The sequence below is a fragment of the Chiloscyllium plagiosum genome, unplaced genomic scaffold (assembly GCF_037043375.1).
Source record: "Chiloscyllium plagiosum isolate Xiang-an unplaced genomic scaffold, Cpla_swu_hap1 HiC_scaffold_22, whole genome shotgun sequence".
Classification (NCBI taxonomy): Eukaryota; Metazoa; Chordata; class Chondrichthyes; order Orectolobiformes; family Hemiscylliidae; genus Chiloscyllium; species Chiloscyllium plagiosum.
In genome coordinates this window covers 64,131,075-64,145,666 of record NW_028270160.1, presented here as the reverse complement: position 1 = coordinate 64,145,666, position 14,592 = coordinate 64,131,075, and the positions used below count along the sequence as shown (strand labels likewise).

At 44.1% G+C, this 14,592-nt stretch overlaps 1 protein-coding gene across 4 annotated transcripts in view; it reads left to right on the top strand.

Annotated features, from left to right (window-relative positions):
• Window positions 1-14,592, top strand: part of hells (helicase, lymphoid specific) — a 67,699-nt gene that overhangs the window by 21,618 nt on the left and 31,489 nt on the right. For all 4 annotated transcript variants that reach the window (XM_043712290.2, XM_043712288.2, XM_087999129.1 and 1 more), the window contains exons 10-13: window positions 650-832; window positions 913-1,056; window positions 2,102-2,298; window positions 8,688-8,784. In XM_043712290.2, the coding sequence (XP_043568225.2) occupies window positions 650-832; window positions 913-1,056; window positions 2,102-2,298; window positions 8,688-8,784 (621 nt within the window). The remainder of the gene's footprint in view (window positions 1-649; window positions 833-912; window positions 1,057-2,101; window positions 2,299-8,687; window positions 8,785-14,592) is intronic.

Below are 14,592 nucleotides of genomic sequence, written 5' to 3'. Positions count from 1 at the left end.
TCAGTGTTCTTCACTGTCTTCTGAAAGAATATATGTAGTAGCATGTCTAAAATTACAATCCCTTTATTCAATATTATTTTGACATTGCTTTTGGGATTGTTAGACATTAAAGTTCGAAGTAGAGAGACAGAATTTGTCTAAGTGAGATGTTGAGCCCAACAGGACATTATTTGCAGATGTTGAGTTTGGAGTGTTTTGTGCCCTCTTCAGCTCCCCCAACCCCAGGGTGATGATCAATGCATGCTGAAAGGTCTCTGCTACTGTACAGAAGTGATCAGTCGGAAATGAAAATGGTAGTCTGAATAGCTGTTAAAGTTGAGCTGATCTGTCCTTGTGTGTATTTTCCTCAGAAAGAACTACTGTGAATGCAGGTGGAAAATTGCCTGATCTTTTCTGTTTTCCTGATCTATTCTCTTGTTTCTGTCAAGATCTTGGGATCAGTTTCCAGGGGTGGGTGAATTTCCCCACTATTACTCATTTGGCTAACCTGATAGACCAGCCAGTGAGCTTACACTTTGGTTTTGTTGTATTACTGTTCATCTGTTGCACACAGTGTGGTAGAAAAACTAAATATAATGAAGTTATATTTTAAGGTGAGTTTGTGTTGATACTTTGGAGGCATCCTAATGCAATTATTTTTCTGTTTCAGATGCTGTGGGAAAATGGTATTAATGGGATTCTGGCAGATGAGATGGGCCTGGGGAAGACTGTCCAGTGCATTGCTATGATAGCCATGATGGTGGATAGAGGAGTTCCAGGGCCTTTCTTTGTCTGTGGCCCTCTATCTACTCTCCCAAATTGGGTATCTGAGTTTAAGAGGTTTACACCAGAGGTGAGACTGACTGATCTCTAATAACCACTTGTCTTGATGTGTGTTTTGAGTGAATTTTAATGTTTACCTCTGTACCTCAGATTCCAGTGCTGCTTTATCATGGGAACCAGAAAGATCGTTTACAAAGTCTGCGTAAAATCCATAAAAGACAAGGCTCTCTGCACATTTTACCAGTTGTTATCACTTCTTACGAAATCGCTATGAGGGACAGGAAACGCTTTCAGGTATGTAAGCAGCTGTTTCTTTAGTTGCATCAGATAGTGAAGTGGTTATGTATCAAAAGGTCAAGGGTTCTGGCTTACAGAACAAGTGCATAAAACACATTTCATAAATGAGGCCTTTCTGTCAAAGTCCCCTCTTTAGAAATTGATTTGTTCCAAAGATAGTAGCAATTATGCAAAATGGAATTCTCGGCTGTGGAACAGACTTGAGATTTGATCGCTGAAACCAGTGAGCACTGATTGGTGTTGGAGTGCGTACTTGTCTCTGTGGTTTAATTTCATTAAAATTGGTTAGTTATACTGATTTTCGTTTATGTGCAGTATCGTTAGTTGGTTTTTGTTTAGTGTTACTGAGCATTGTAAAGTTTTCACGTGGGCGAGGAGCACATTTGGTCCCTCTAGTCTGCTCTGTAAGTCAACTAGATCATGGCTGATCTTCTCACTCAACATCTGTATACTCTGTCATCCTTGTTGCCTTTATCTTAATTTCTTCTGGCAATACTTGGAATTTGTCATCTGATTCTGTGTAGTTATCTGGTATAGTGCATCAGTGACCACTCTGTTTGAACCTAGTGTGAAGATCAGCAAGTTCATCCATTTGTGTGCACTTTTCTAGCAGAAGTAATAGGCTGGTTTTCCAAGCTGTAAGTTTTGTTCATTATGCCTGAATCTAAATCAATGTCATTGACAAATTATTTTTGGCACTTTTAATGAATACCTTCAAAGTGAATTAACTTTTAAATCCAGATTGATTCAGACTTCTTAGTTCTTTTTTCATGAACAAATCCTGGGCAGAAGAAATATTCCAGTATTACTGCTGCCCAGGTGACTCAACTGTATATTCCATTGGGTTGTAATGTCCTGAATCAAGCTGCTGTGAAGTCTGAGATTGGTCATGAGATTGTGTGAAATCACGATTCCTATGGAGCTGTAGGATTCAATGCCTGTAAGAAAAGAATGGGACGGATGACTTTATTTTGCGTTTTCGTTGTGTTGGTCCACAGTTGAAACTTCTCTATGACAATTGCATTTGGTTTTCATCAAATAGAATTGTCACTGGAAATACCTCATCGTGGATGAAGGCCACAGAATCAAGAACTTAAATTGTCGCCTTATTCAGGAGTTGAAAAGATTCAACACTGACAACAAACTGCTGTTGACTGGAACTCCCCTGCAGAATAACCTGGCTGAACTCTGGTCACTTCTCAACTTTCTACTGCCTGATGTATTTGATGACTTGAAAAGGTAACCACTGTGAATGGATTGGGTGCTTCACTGTTTTGAATTTATTTGATCTTTTCTGTCAAAGGCATCACCTACTGTAGCAGAGTTGTTAGTAAAAGTTCCCAAGATTAATGTACTGGGATTGCCATGGGAATATGAGTTCCTTTATTTTAAGAAGGGAAAGATCATGTACCATGCTGTCAAATTGCTGCTAAGCTTTAGGGCAGTAACTTCAGTTGTGATTTGTCATGTCGGTACATAAGCCTGTTGGTGCAGTGGTTCTTCAAGACATAGGCTGCTGGGATGATCAGAGGGCTTTCAACAAACATAAAAATAGGGAAAAGGCTTGCTGTTTAATTCCAGGACACATTTTCCACAGCATTTTACTTCACCAGGCCAAATTCGAGTTCCATGAGTTGTGGTGAATTAGAAAAATGAATGATGCAGTGGCCTTGTAGTTCTGTAATCAAATCCTAGTTTACACAAATGCACAAAGGTGAATGGAATTTAAAGATATGTTAACCTGGGAGTTGGCATTTGTGGACCTTTTAACAGGCTTCTCAACTGGACAGATCGTTATCAACGTTTCTGTGTTGTACACTATGAACTTGTGACTTAATGATCAAAGTAATTCCTGAGCTGTACTGAGGGGAATGAAGTCTCCTGTTGACTTGAATTGTCTTAATCAAACTCCAAGTGGTCCTGAATTTGGCAGCAATTGATATTGTGGAAAGTAGTGGAAGCTTTGCCTTGCGTTGTCCTCCTTCCTCTCCATTTACAACTCGTGTTTCTGACCAGTTTTTTATTTTTGTTGCCTCTTCTAATAGCTGTTCCTTTTGTCAGGTTTGCCTCTGTGAAGCTTTTGGAATATATTTGTATATGAAATTGCCATATAAGGTGTGGCTGTGGGAATCCCACTCCAGTAGTTGAGCACAAATCAAGACTGGCACTTAAGTTCAGTCCTGAGAGCCAAGCTGAACTGTCAGAATGAGACATTAAACAAGCTCTGGTCTACCTTGTACAGAATGTTGTAAAGGTTCAATGGTGCTGTTTAGAAGAAAGGTAGGAGAATTATCTCCAGCCAACATTTAAATCAATATCACAAACAAAATACTTGGTTGTTATCACATTTGTGGTTGCTTGGTGTGTGCACAAATGTACTGCCGCATTTCCTACATTACTAGGAACACTAACTCCGCTTCAGAAGAACTTCATTGACTGTACAGGACATTGGTTACGCCAACTTTTGGAATAATGCATTCAGTTCTGGTCTCCCTGCTTAATGAAAGATGTTAAACTTGAAAAAGTTCAGAAAAAATTCACAGTGATGTTGCTAGGGTTTGAGCTTTATGGAGAAGCTGAACAGACTGGGGCTATTTTCCCTGGAGGGTCGGAGGCTCAGGGGAGACCTTCTAGCGGTTTATAAAATCATGAGAGGTACGGATCAGGTGAATAGCTAAGGTCTTTTTTTTCCCCCCAGGATAGGGGAGTCCCAAACTAGAGGGCATAGGTTTGAGGTGGAAGAGGAAAGCTTTTAAAAGGAACCAAAGAAGCAATTTTTTCACACAGAGGGTGGTGCATGGAATGAGCTCCAAGAGGGAGTGGTGGAGGGTGATGTAGTAACAGTTAAAAGATATCAGGATGGGTATATGAATAGGGAAGGTTTAGAGGGTTATGGGCCCAATGTTATAAACTGGAACTAGATTAACTTTGGATATCTGGTTGGCGTGGATGAGTTGGACCAAAGGGTCAGAGCTGTATAACATGGAAACAGACCCTCTGACTACAATGAGGTTTAAAAATCTGGTCATGAAAAGCATTCTGTAAATGGACATCTTTCAGCTGACAGGACCAGCTTTATAAATAGATAGTGACATCTTGAAAAAGTCCACATTACAGAAGACTAGGTGCTATGGGTTTTAGGATACGCAAAGTTAGATAAATTCCAAGTCTCAGAAGCTAGAGAAGACGTTGCCGGGCCCTTAGCAGAGATACTTGTAGCATTGATATTCATGGGTGAGGTACCGGAAGACTGGAGGATGACTAATTAAGAAAGACTGCAAGGAAAAGTAAGCCTTTCTTGATGTCTGTGGTAGGTAAGTTGTTGGAGAGGATTTTGAGATGCTGGATTTGCATTCATTTGGAAAGGCAAGGACTGATTAGGGATAATGTGGAGGTGCCGGTGTTGGACTGGAGTTGACAAAGTTAAAAATTATATAACACCAGGTTATAGTCCAATAGGTTTATTTGGAAGTACTAGCTTTTCAGAGTGCTACTCTTTCATCCTGGGGCAGGATCATAAGACACAGAATTTATTGCAAGAGATCACTATGTCATGCAATTAAAACTATACATTGAACAAACCTAGATTGCTGTTAAGTCTTTCATCTTTTAGAACATTACAGGTTTCGGTTCATTGATATGTAAATCCCAGAATGTCTTTTAAGTCGCATTCTCGGTAAGTTCAGGTTTTATTTTTAAAAAAGATGACATTTCAGCTCAGACAATGCATTAAAGGTTGGAGGTTAGAGTCTATCTGTGTCCTAATCTTGAATCAGACTGGTTCTCTTTCCATTGTGCAATTTATAAAATGTTATATGGATTGACTATCTGCTTTTAGAGTAAAAATAGAATGTACTTGCAAATACTATTATGCAAATTCAACCAATAGACGTGTTTGCATGTGAGGGTTAGAGTGAGTGTGACGGAGTGTAAGCCTGTGAGAGGATGTGAGTGGGATGGTGTGTATGTGTATGTACCTGTAGTTTTGATGAACCCAAGGTCCTGGTTGAGGCCATTCTTGTTGGTACCGAACTTGGCTATCATTGTTGCATATCCCGAAGTCTGCATTGGAGGCTGCATTGGAGCACCTGGAGGAAACCCACGCAGACACGGGGAGAATGTGCAAACTCCACACAGTCAGTTGCCTGAGGCAGGAATTTAACCCGGGTCTCTGGCGCTGTGAGGCAGTAATGCTAACCACCATGCCACCCAATAAAACCAGTCTGACTTGAGATTGGGATACAGACAGACTCTAACCCCACACCTTTAATACATTGTCTGACCGGAGATATCACCTTTTTGCATAAAACTTTAGCTTATCTTGTGAATGTGACTTAAAAGAAGTTTACATATTATTGAATCAAAACCTGCAACCCATTCTAAAGGATGAAAGACTTAACACCAGTCTAGGTTTGTTCAATATATCGTTTTAATTGTGTGACACTGATCTTTTGCTATAAATTCTGTGTTTTATGACCCTGCCCCACTAGCTATCTGATGAAGGAGCAGCGCTCTGAAAACTAGTTCTTCCCAAATAAACCTGTTAGTTTATAACCTGAGTTTGTGAAACTTTTAACTTTTAATTAGGGATAGTCAGCATGGCTTTGTCTGAGAGAAATCATGTGTCTCAAACTTGATTGAACATTTTTGAAGAGATGACCAATACTTAAACAGTTAATGGTAGAATCCTGGGTAGTGTTGTTGAACAGAGAGGGGTACAGGTATGTGGTTCCTTGAAAGTGGCAGCACTTGTAGACAGGGTGGTGAAGGTTATCCACCTTGGGCGGCATGGTGGCACAGTGGTTAGCACTGCTGCCTCACAGCTCCTGAGACCCGGGTTCAATTCCCGACTCAGGCGACTGACTGTGTGGAGTTTGCACGTTCTCCCCGTGTCTGCGTGGGTTTCCTCCGGGTGCTCCGGTTTCCTCCCACAGTCCAAAGATGTGCAGGTCAGGTGAATCGGCCATGCAAAATTGCCCGTAGTGTTAGGTAAGGGGTAAATGTAGAGGTATGGGTGGGTTGCGCTTCGGCGGGTCGGTGTGGACTTGTTGGGCCGAAGGGCCTGTTTCCACACTGTAGTCTAATCTAATCTAACCTTTTTGAGTTAGGATGTTCAGCACCACCCCTTCAGTAATATAGACACTTATATCTCAGTTTATTTCCCCAAGTTCTTTGGCTTCCATATCCTTCTCCACAACAAATACTGTTGCAAAATACTTGTTTAGTATTTCACCCAGCTCCTGTGGTTCTAACCATAGATGGCCTTGTTGATCTCTAAGGAGTCCTGTACTCTCCCTAATTACTTTTTTTTTCTCTAACCCCTTTAGTTTATTTGGAGAATCTCTTTAGGTTTTCCTTAACCTTATTTGCTGAAAATATCTTGTCCCTTTTTGCTGTCCTGATTTTGTCTTGAGTATATTCCTACTGCCCTAGGGATTCACTCGATCCCAGCTGTCTATACCTGACACACACCTCTCTCTTTCTTGGCCAGAGCCTCAGTTTCTCTCGTCATCCAGCATTCCACAGGCTTTACCCTTTGCATTAACAGCAATATGTGTCTCTGAACTCTTGTTATTGCATTTTTAAAGGCCTCTCACTTGCCACCCGTACCATTACATGCAAATAGCCTCTCCTGGTCAACATTTGAACGTTCTAGCTTAATATCATCAAAATTGGCTTTACTCCAATTTAAACTTTAAAATTTAGATCCGGTCTATGTTTTTCCATAGCTATTTTAAAACTAATAGAATAATGGTTGCTGACCCCAAGGTGCTCCCCCACTGTGACCAGTCACTTGCCCTGCCTCATTTCCCAAGCGAAAGTCAAGTTTTGTACCTTCCCTTAGTAGGTGCATCCTGAATAAGAAAAAATTTTCTTGTACACATGTAACAAATTCCTCTCTATCCAAGTCCTCAATGCTATATGACAGTCCCAGTCTATGTTTGGAAAGTTAAATTCCCTTACCATTACAACCCTTTTATTCTTACAGATACCTGAGATCGCCTGATATTTGTTTCTCAATTTCCCACTGACTACTGGGGGGCCTGTAGTACAATCCCAATAAGGTGATCATCCCTTTCCTATTTCTACCCATGTTTCTCCACTGGACCTTCTCCCAGCAATATTCTCCTTAAATGTAGCCATAATGTTACCCTTAACCAAAAATGTCACGCCCCTCCTCTCTTGCCCTCCTTTCTTTCGTGTAGCATCTATACCCTGTAACAAAAAAGCTGGCAGTCCTGCCCCTCCCTGAGCCAAATTTCTATAGTAGCTATGATATCTCTATTCCCCTATTCCCAACCAGCCGAGTTCATCTGTCTTACCTATCAGGCCTCTTGCATTTATTTCAATGCAGTTTAAGTCTGTTTTACCTCATTCTCTGCCTTGCTTTTGCCTGCCTTGACTACTTAACTTGCTACACTTCTCTATTGTGCCAGACTAATCTCTTTACTGAGTAGAAGTAGCAAATCTCTGTGCCAGGATATTGGTCCCTTTTCAATTCAAGTGCAACCCATCCTTCTTACTTGGGTCTCTTCTGGCCTGGAAGGGATCTTAATGATCCAAAATGTAAATCCCTGCCCCCTACACCAGTTCTTCAGCCACGCATTCATCTGCTCTATCCTCCTATTTCTACTCACAAGTACATGGCACTGGGAGTAATCCAAATGTTACTACCTTCGAGGACCTACAATGGTTTGAAAAACACTTTGGTTAGTATATGAACAAGAAATGGTTTGGAGGGGTATGGGCCAGGTGCAGGTAGGTGGGGCTAGTTTAACTTGGGATTATGGTTGAAATGGACTATTTGGATCGAAAGGTCTGTTTCCATGCTGTTTGACGGAGTGTATCTGCTGTTGTCAAAGGGTTTTCTGTACCTTGATGTTATGACTGCAATTTCCTCTCCGACGTAGTTAACGATGCTCTCCACCGCATCTCCTCCACTTCCCGTTCCTCCGCCCTTGAACCCCGCCCCTCCAATCGCCATCAGGACAGAACCTCACTAGTCCTCACCAACCACCCCACCAACCTCCAGATACATCGGATCATCCTTCGTCATTTCCGTCACCTCCAAACTGACCCCACCACCAAGGATATATTTCCCTCCCCACCCCTATCAGCGTTCCGGAAAGACCACTCGTTCCGCGACTCCCTTGTCAGATCCACACCACCCACCAACCCAACCTCCACTCCCGGCACCTTCCCCTGCAACCGCAAAAAATGCAAAACTTGCGCCCACACCTCCCCCCTCGCTTCCCTCCAAGGCCCGAAGGGATCCTTCAATATCCATCAGAAATTCACCTACACCTGCACCTCCACACACATCATTTACTGCATCTGCTGCACCCGATGTGCAGCACCTGATTCTCTGCATGCTTAATTATATTCATGCCTCTTGAGGGAAATAAGTTGTGACTTGATAACATTGGTATAGTAACTGCTGTAATAGTTATGTGTTGCGATTCTTCAATCTTGCTAATGTTTATCCAGATATCAGGCAGTTAAAAGGTGTTCTCCTGATTTTACAGCAGACCCAGACCCATTTATGGGAGGGACTGAAATTGAGAGAGGAGCAAAATAAATGTTTATGAACTAGTTTTGTGATAAACTCAATCTTTGTTTCTCCCCAGTTTTGAATCTTGGTTTGACATTACAAGCATCACAGAAAATGTTGAAGATATAGTTGCCAGCGAGCAGGAACAAAATATTCTGCACATGCTTCACCAGGTACAATTTTTTTTGTTTCTTTTTATGGAAATATTCTTTCAAGTGCATCACCTACAAATGTGATTCTGATGTTTGTCTTTTGACATCTGTACTCCCCACCAATGTTGTTTTCCTGTCTGTGTCTCTTTGTGCACTTTAATGTTTTGCTCCACTTTGAAGCTGTTTATTTGCAGGATCTTTTCAATTTCTTTGAATGTACTGTAAGAGTTTTTGTCTGTATCTTTATCAAACATACTTTGCTACCAGTATGAAAATTTCAGTCCATTGGGTATTTTAATTTACCATCTTTGGGTCTGTCTGTATCTCTATCAGAATCTTTGAATTACATGCCCTTCCTTTTTGCAAAACCTTATTTTGCATTATAAGTGCTATGTTTGCATGTACAATGTAAAGTGTTTAATCTCTCTTGCAAATTTGTTCTAAACATTTAGATATCAAGTTAAAATACTTTCAAAACAGCTGAAAGTATGATGTTAGAGTTAAATTGAATTTTATCTGTAGACCCTTGGTTAGACCACACTTGGAATATTGTGTTCAGTTCTTTTGCATCATTTATAGGAAAGTTGTGGAAGCTTTAGAGAGGATGCAGAGGAGACTTAGGGGCAGCACGATGGCTCAGTGGTTAGCACTGCTGCCTCACAGCGACAGGGACTTGGGTTCAATTCCAGCCTCAGGTGACTGTCTGTCTGTGTGGAGTTTGCCCATCCTCCCAGTGAATGCATGGGTTTCCTCCGGTATCCTCCCACAGTCCAAAGATGTGCAGGTCGGGTGAATTGGCCGTGCTAAATTGCCCATAATGTTAGGTGCATTAGTCAGAGGGAAATGGGTTTGGGTGGGTTACTCTTCGGGGGGTTGGTGTGGACTTGTTGGTCTGAAGTGCCTGTTTCCACACTGTAGGGAATCTAATCTAATCATTTGCCAGGATGCTGCCTGGACTGGAGGGCACGTCTTATGAAACGTTGATGGAGCTAATGCTTTTCTCTTTGGAGTGAAGAAGGGTGAGAGGCGACGGGGTGTGTAAGATAATGAGAGTCATAGATAGTATGGATGGACAGAGTTTTTTTTTTCCTGGGATGGAAATGTCTATAATGAGGGAGCATAACTTTAAGGTAATTGGAAGAAGGTTTAGAGAAGATATCAGAGGTAGGTTCTTTACAGAGAGGGTGGTGGGTGTGAGGATTGCATTGCCAGATGTGGTAGTAGTGTCAGATACATAGGGATATTTTAGCGACTCCTGGATAGGCACTTGGAAAGTAGTACAAAAAGGGTATGTAGGATAAAAGGCTGGCACAACATCTAGGGCCAAAGGGCCTGTACTGTGTTGTACTGTTCTATGTTCTGTTTATTCTTTGCTGAGTTTGTTTCTATCCTATAATTTATTTGTCTGAGCCCTGGGCTTGGTATGGCCACTGCAGCATAACATGAGATAAACCCATAAGGTATTAGAAGTGTTCATATACCAGGAACATGGTGTCCACCAATGGTTTGAACTGAAGTTTGCTCAAATTTCGTATTAAACAAATAGGAATGCAAATATTTGTGACTTAACAATTAAAGTGACAATTGGAAACTAGTAAACAGTAAATACTAATAACCAGTCTGCAAAGTCAATCAATAAATTATTGCATGGATCCACCTTTAGTTTGCTGTGATAAATTTTGAGAGGTTTTGTCTGTTTTTGTTTCTCTTCAAACCTGTTTAACTACTTGGGTTTAAAATTTTGCTTTTAAAGATAATGATAAAATGCATTCCTCGGTAATAGAGTTGCCTAAATTGTCTGTCTTTCAAAGTAGCTGAAAGCAACATTGAGCCATGAATATTTCAGATTTTAAATTAATGAGTTCATCATTTCCAGTAGAGATGAGCGCGCAGACAAATCAGGTTACACAAACAATCAGAGGACTCTGCATTCTTTCTATTCAGAAAGAATGGCAAAGTTAGAACTATTTGTAAATTTAACCTGCCTGTGACGGTGGCATGGTGGCTCAGTAGTTGGCACTACTGCCTCTCAGCACCAGGGACCCGGATTTGATTCCAGTCACTGGAAAGAGTTTGCTCAGTCTGCCTTCGCTGGGTTTTCTCCACGTGCCCCAGTTTCCTCCCATAATACATATCTGTTCAGGTTAGGTAGATTGGCCAGGCTATATTGTACAGTAGTATTCAGGCTAGGTGGGCTAAATATGGGGTAACAGGGATATGATGGGGTGCTCTTCAGAGGGTTGGTACAGACTCGATCAGCTGCATGACCTCTGTCTGCACCATAGGGATTCTGAAATTTGACCGTCCCCACCACCAACATGTTTTACATCCCCTTGACATCACTAATCATCCTCCTCAATTACCTATCCTTCTAAGTTCTTTGTATCATCTGAGATCTTGAAACTCTGTACCCTTCTGTGAGGAACACCAATGTATGCCTGCCTTCCGGGGTTAGGGTGGAGAGGACGTTCCAGTATTGTTCCAGGCCTCACCTTCATTCCCCTACGCTCCCGGATTAATGGGTCCTAGCTCCCAGCCCTGCCGTGTTTTCACTATCCCTCCAGACCTACCCCTCTCTGAGGATGAAAGATCAGTCCTCAGCAAAGGCCTCACCTTCATTCCCCTACGCTCCCGGATTAATGAATTCAACACGCGGCGTGACATTGAACAATTCTTCCGCCGCCTTCGCCTCCGTGCCCACTTCTTTAACCAAGACTCCCGCCCACCCTCTGACGACCCCTTCTCCCGCCTCCAACACACCCCATCCACCTGGACACCCCGTGCTGGCCTCCTACCTGCCCTCGACCTCTTCATAGCCAACTGCCGCCGCGATATTAACCGCCACCTGAACTCCCCCACCCCACTCACCCACTCCAACCTCTCGCCCTCGGAACGCGCAGCCCTCCACTCACTCCGTTGCAACCCCAACCTCACTATCAAACCAGCAGACAAGGGAGGCGCGGTAGTAGTTTGGCGCACCGACCTCTACACCGCTGAGGCCAAACGCTAGCTCGCAGATACCTCCTCCTACTGCCCCCTTGACCATGACCCCACCCCCCACCACCAAACCATCATCTCCCAGACCATCCATAACCTTATCACCTCGGGGGATCTCCCATCCACCGCCTCCAACCACATAGTCCCACAACCACGCACCTCCCGCTTCTACCTCCTGCCCAAAATCCACAAACCTGACTGCCCCGGCCGACCCATTGTCTCCGCCTGCTCCTGCCCCACCGAACTCATCTCTGCATACCTTGACACCGTCCTGTCCCCCTTAGTTCAAGAACTCCCCACCTACGTTCGGGACACCACCCATGCCCTCCACCTGCTCCATGATTTTCGCTTCCCCGGTCCCCAACGCCTTATTTTCACCATGGACATCCAGTCCCTGTACACCTCCATCCCCCATCACGAAGGACTCAAAGCCCTCCGCTTCTTTCTTTCCCGCCGTACCGACCAGTACCCTTCCACTGACACCCTCCTTCGACTGACTGAACTGGTCCTCACCCTGAACAACTTCTCTTTCCAATCCTCCCGCTTCCTCCAAACGAAAGGAGTAGCCATGGGCACCCGCATGGGCCCCAGCTATGCCTGCCTCTTCGTAGGATATGTGGAACAATCCATCTTCCGCAACTACACTGGCCCCACCCCCCACCTTTTCCTCCGCTACATCGATGACTGTATCGGCGCCGCCTCGTGCTCCCACGAGGAAGTTGAACAGTTCATCCACTTCACCAACACCTTCCACCCCGACCTCAAATTCACCTGGACAGTCTCAGATTCCTCCCTCCCCTTCCTCGACCTTTCTATTTCTATCTCAGGTGACCGAATCAACACGGACATCTACTACAAACCGACCGACTCCCACAGCTACCTGGACCACACCTCCTCCCATCCTGCCCCCTGTAAAAACGCCATCCCATTCTCCCAATTCCTTCGACTCCGCCGCATCTGCTCCCAGGAGGACCAGTTCCAAAAACGCACAACCCAGATGGCCTCCTTCTTCAAGGACCGCAATTTCCCCCCCGACGTGGTCGACGATGCCCTCCACCGCATCTCTTCCACTTCCCGCTCCTCCGCCCTTGAACCCCGCCCCTCCAACCGCCACCAGGACAGAACCCCACTGGTACTCACCTACCACCCCACCAATCTCCATGTACAGCGCATCATCCGCCGTCATTTCCGCTACCTCCAAACGGACCCCACCACCAAGGATATATTTCCCTCCCCTTCTCTATCAGCATTCCGTAAAGACCACTCCCTCCGTGACTCCCTCGTCAGATCCACAACCCCCACCAACCCAACCTCCACTCCCGGCACCTTCCCCTGCAACCGCAGGAGGTGCAAGACTTGCGTCCACACCTCCCCCCTCACCTCCCTCCAAGGCCCCAAAGGAAACTTCCATATCCGCCACAGATTCACCTGCACCTCCACACATATCATCTATTGCATCCTCTGCACCCAATGTGGCCTCCTCTATATTGGGGAGACAGGCCGGCTACTTGTGGAACGTTTCAGAGAACACCTCTGGGACACCCGGACCAACCAACCCAACCACCCTGTAGCTCAACATTTCAATTCCCCCTCCCACTCCACCAAGGATATGCAGGTCTTTGGACTCCTCCATCGTCAGACCACAACAAAACGACAGTTGGAGGAAGAACGCCTCATCTTCTGGCTAGGAACCCTCCAACCACAAGGGATGAACTCGGATTTCACCAGTTTCCTCATTTCCCCTCCCCCCACCCTGTCTCAGTCAAATCCATCAAATTCAGCACCGCCTTCCTAACCTGAGATCTTCTTCCCGACCTCTCTGCCCCCACCCCAGTCTGACCTATCACCCTCACCTTGACCTCTTTCCACCTATCACATTTCCGACGCCCCTCCCCCAAGTCCCTCCTCCCTACCTTTTATCTTAGCCTGCTGGAGAAACTTTCCTCATTCCTGAAGAAGGGCTTATGCCCGAAATGTCGATTCTCCTGTTCCCTGGATGCTGCCTGACCTGCTGCGCTTTTCCAGCAACACATTTCCAGTTCCAGTATTGTAACCCAGTAACTGTGTAGGGACATTTTAACTAAGGTTTACCTTGAGGGAACCAAGGATTCAAGTTTGTACTGGCTCTGAATGGCCATTAAATGCTCCTATCTTCATCATCTTATCTTTATGCATTTTATATTCTTCCCTCAGGACATTGTTAAAACAGTGACTATATTGAGATTAAGAATCCTGAAATGCTACAAATATTGGAGGCGAGAGATGTTTGCAGGTTTTTACATCTGATTTGGGATTATAGTTGGCTTTTCCCTACCACTACCAGTCCTTGGAAGCATACCCCTTCCCCAGGTGTTTTCCAGACCCAAGAGCACCTCCCATTTTTGCTAATTTTAGGACCATGACTGGATTAATGCTTCCAAAGATAGGCTCTCCTCTGTGTTGATGCACTTAAGTATTGAGAATTCAGTACTTCTAACTGCACTTAGCTCCTCAACTACCTCTAATCCCTGATTATTCCTGATGAAGGGCTTTTGCCCAAAACGTCGATTTTGCCTGTCCTTGGATGCTGCCTGAATTGCTGTGCTCTTCCAGCACCACTGATCCAGTACCTCTAATCCCGCCTACTAATGCTAAATATCACCCATCCACAACCGCTGTGGGCCATGTAAAACTAATCCTCTTGCAGTGAGCCTCAAGCTTTTTAGAAAAATGTAAGGTTCGCTACATGTTAAACATAAAGCTGCCTGTTTACTGTTTTCATGGAATGTTGAACAAGTTTTGTGGATCAAATTCTCCAAGCAAATTTTTAAAAAAATGTGCAGTTCAAGCTGA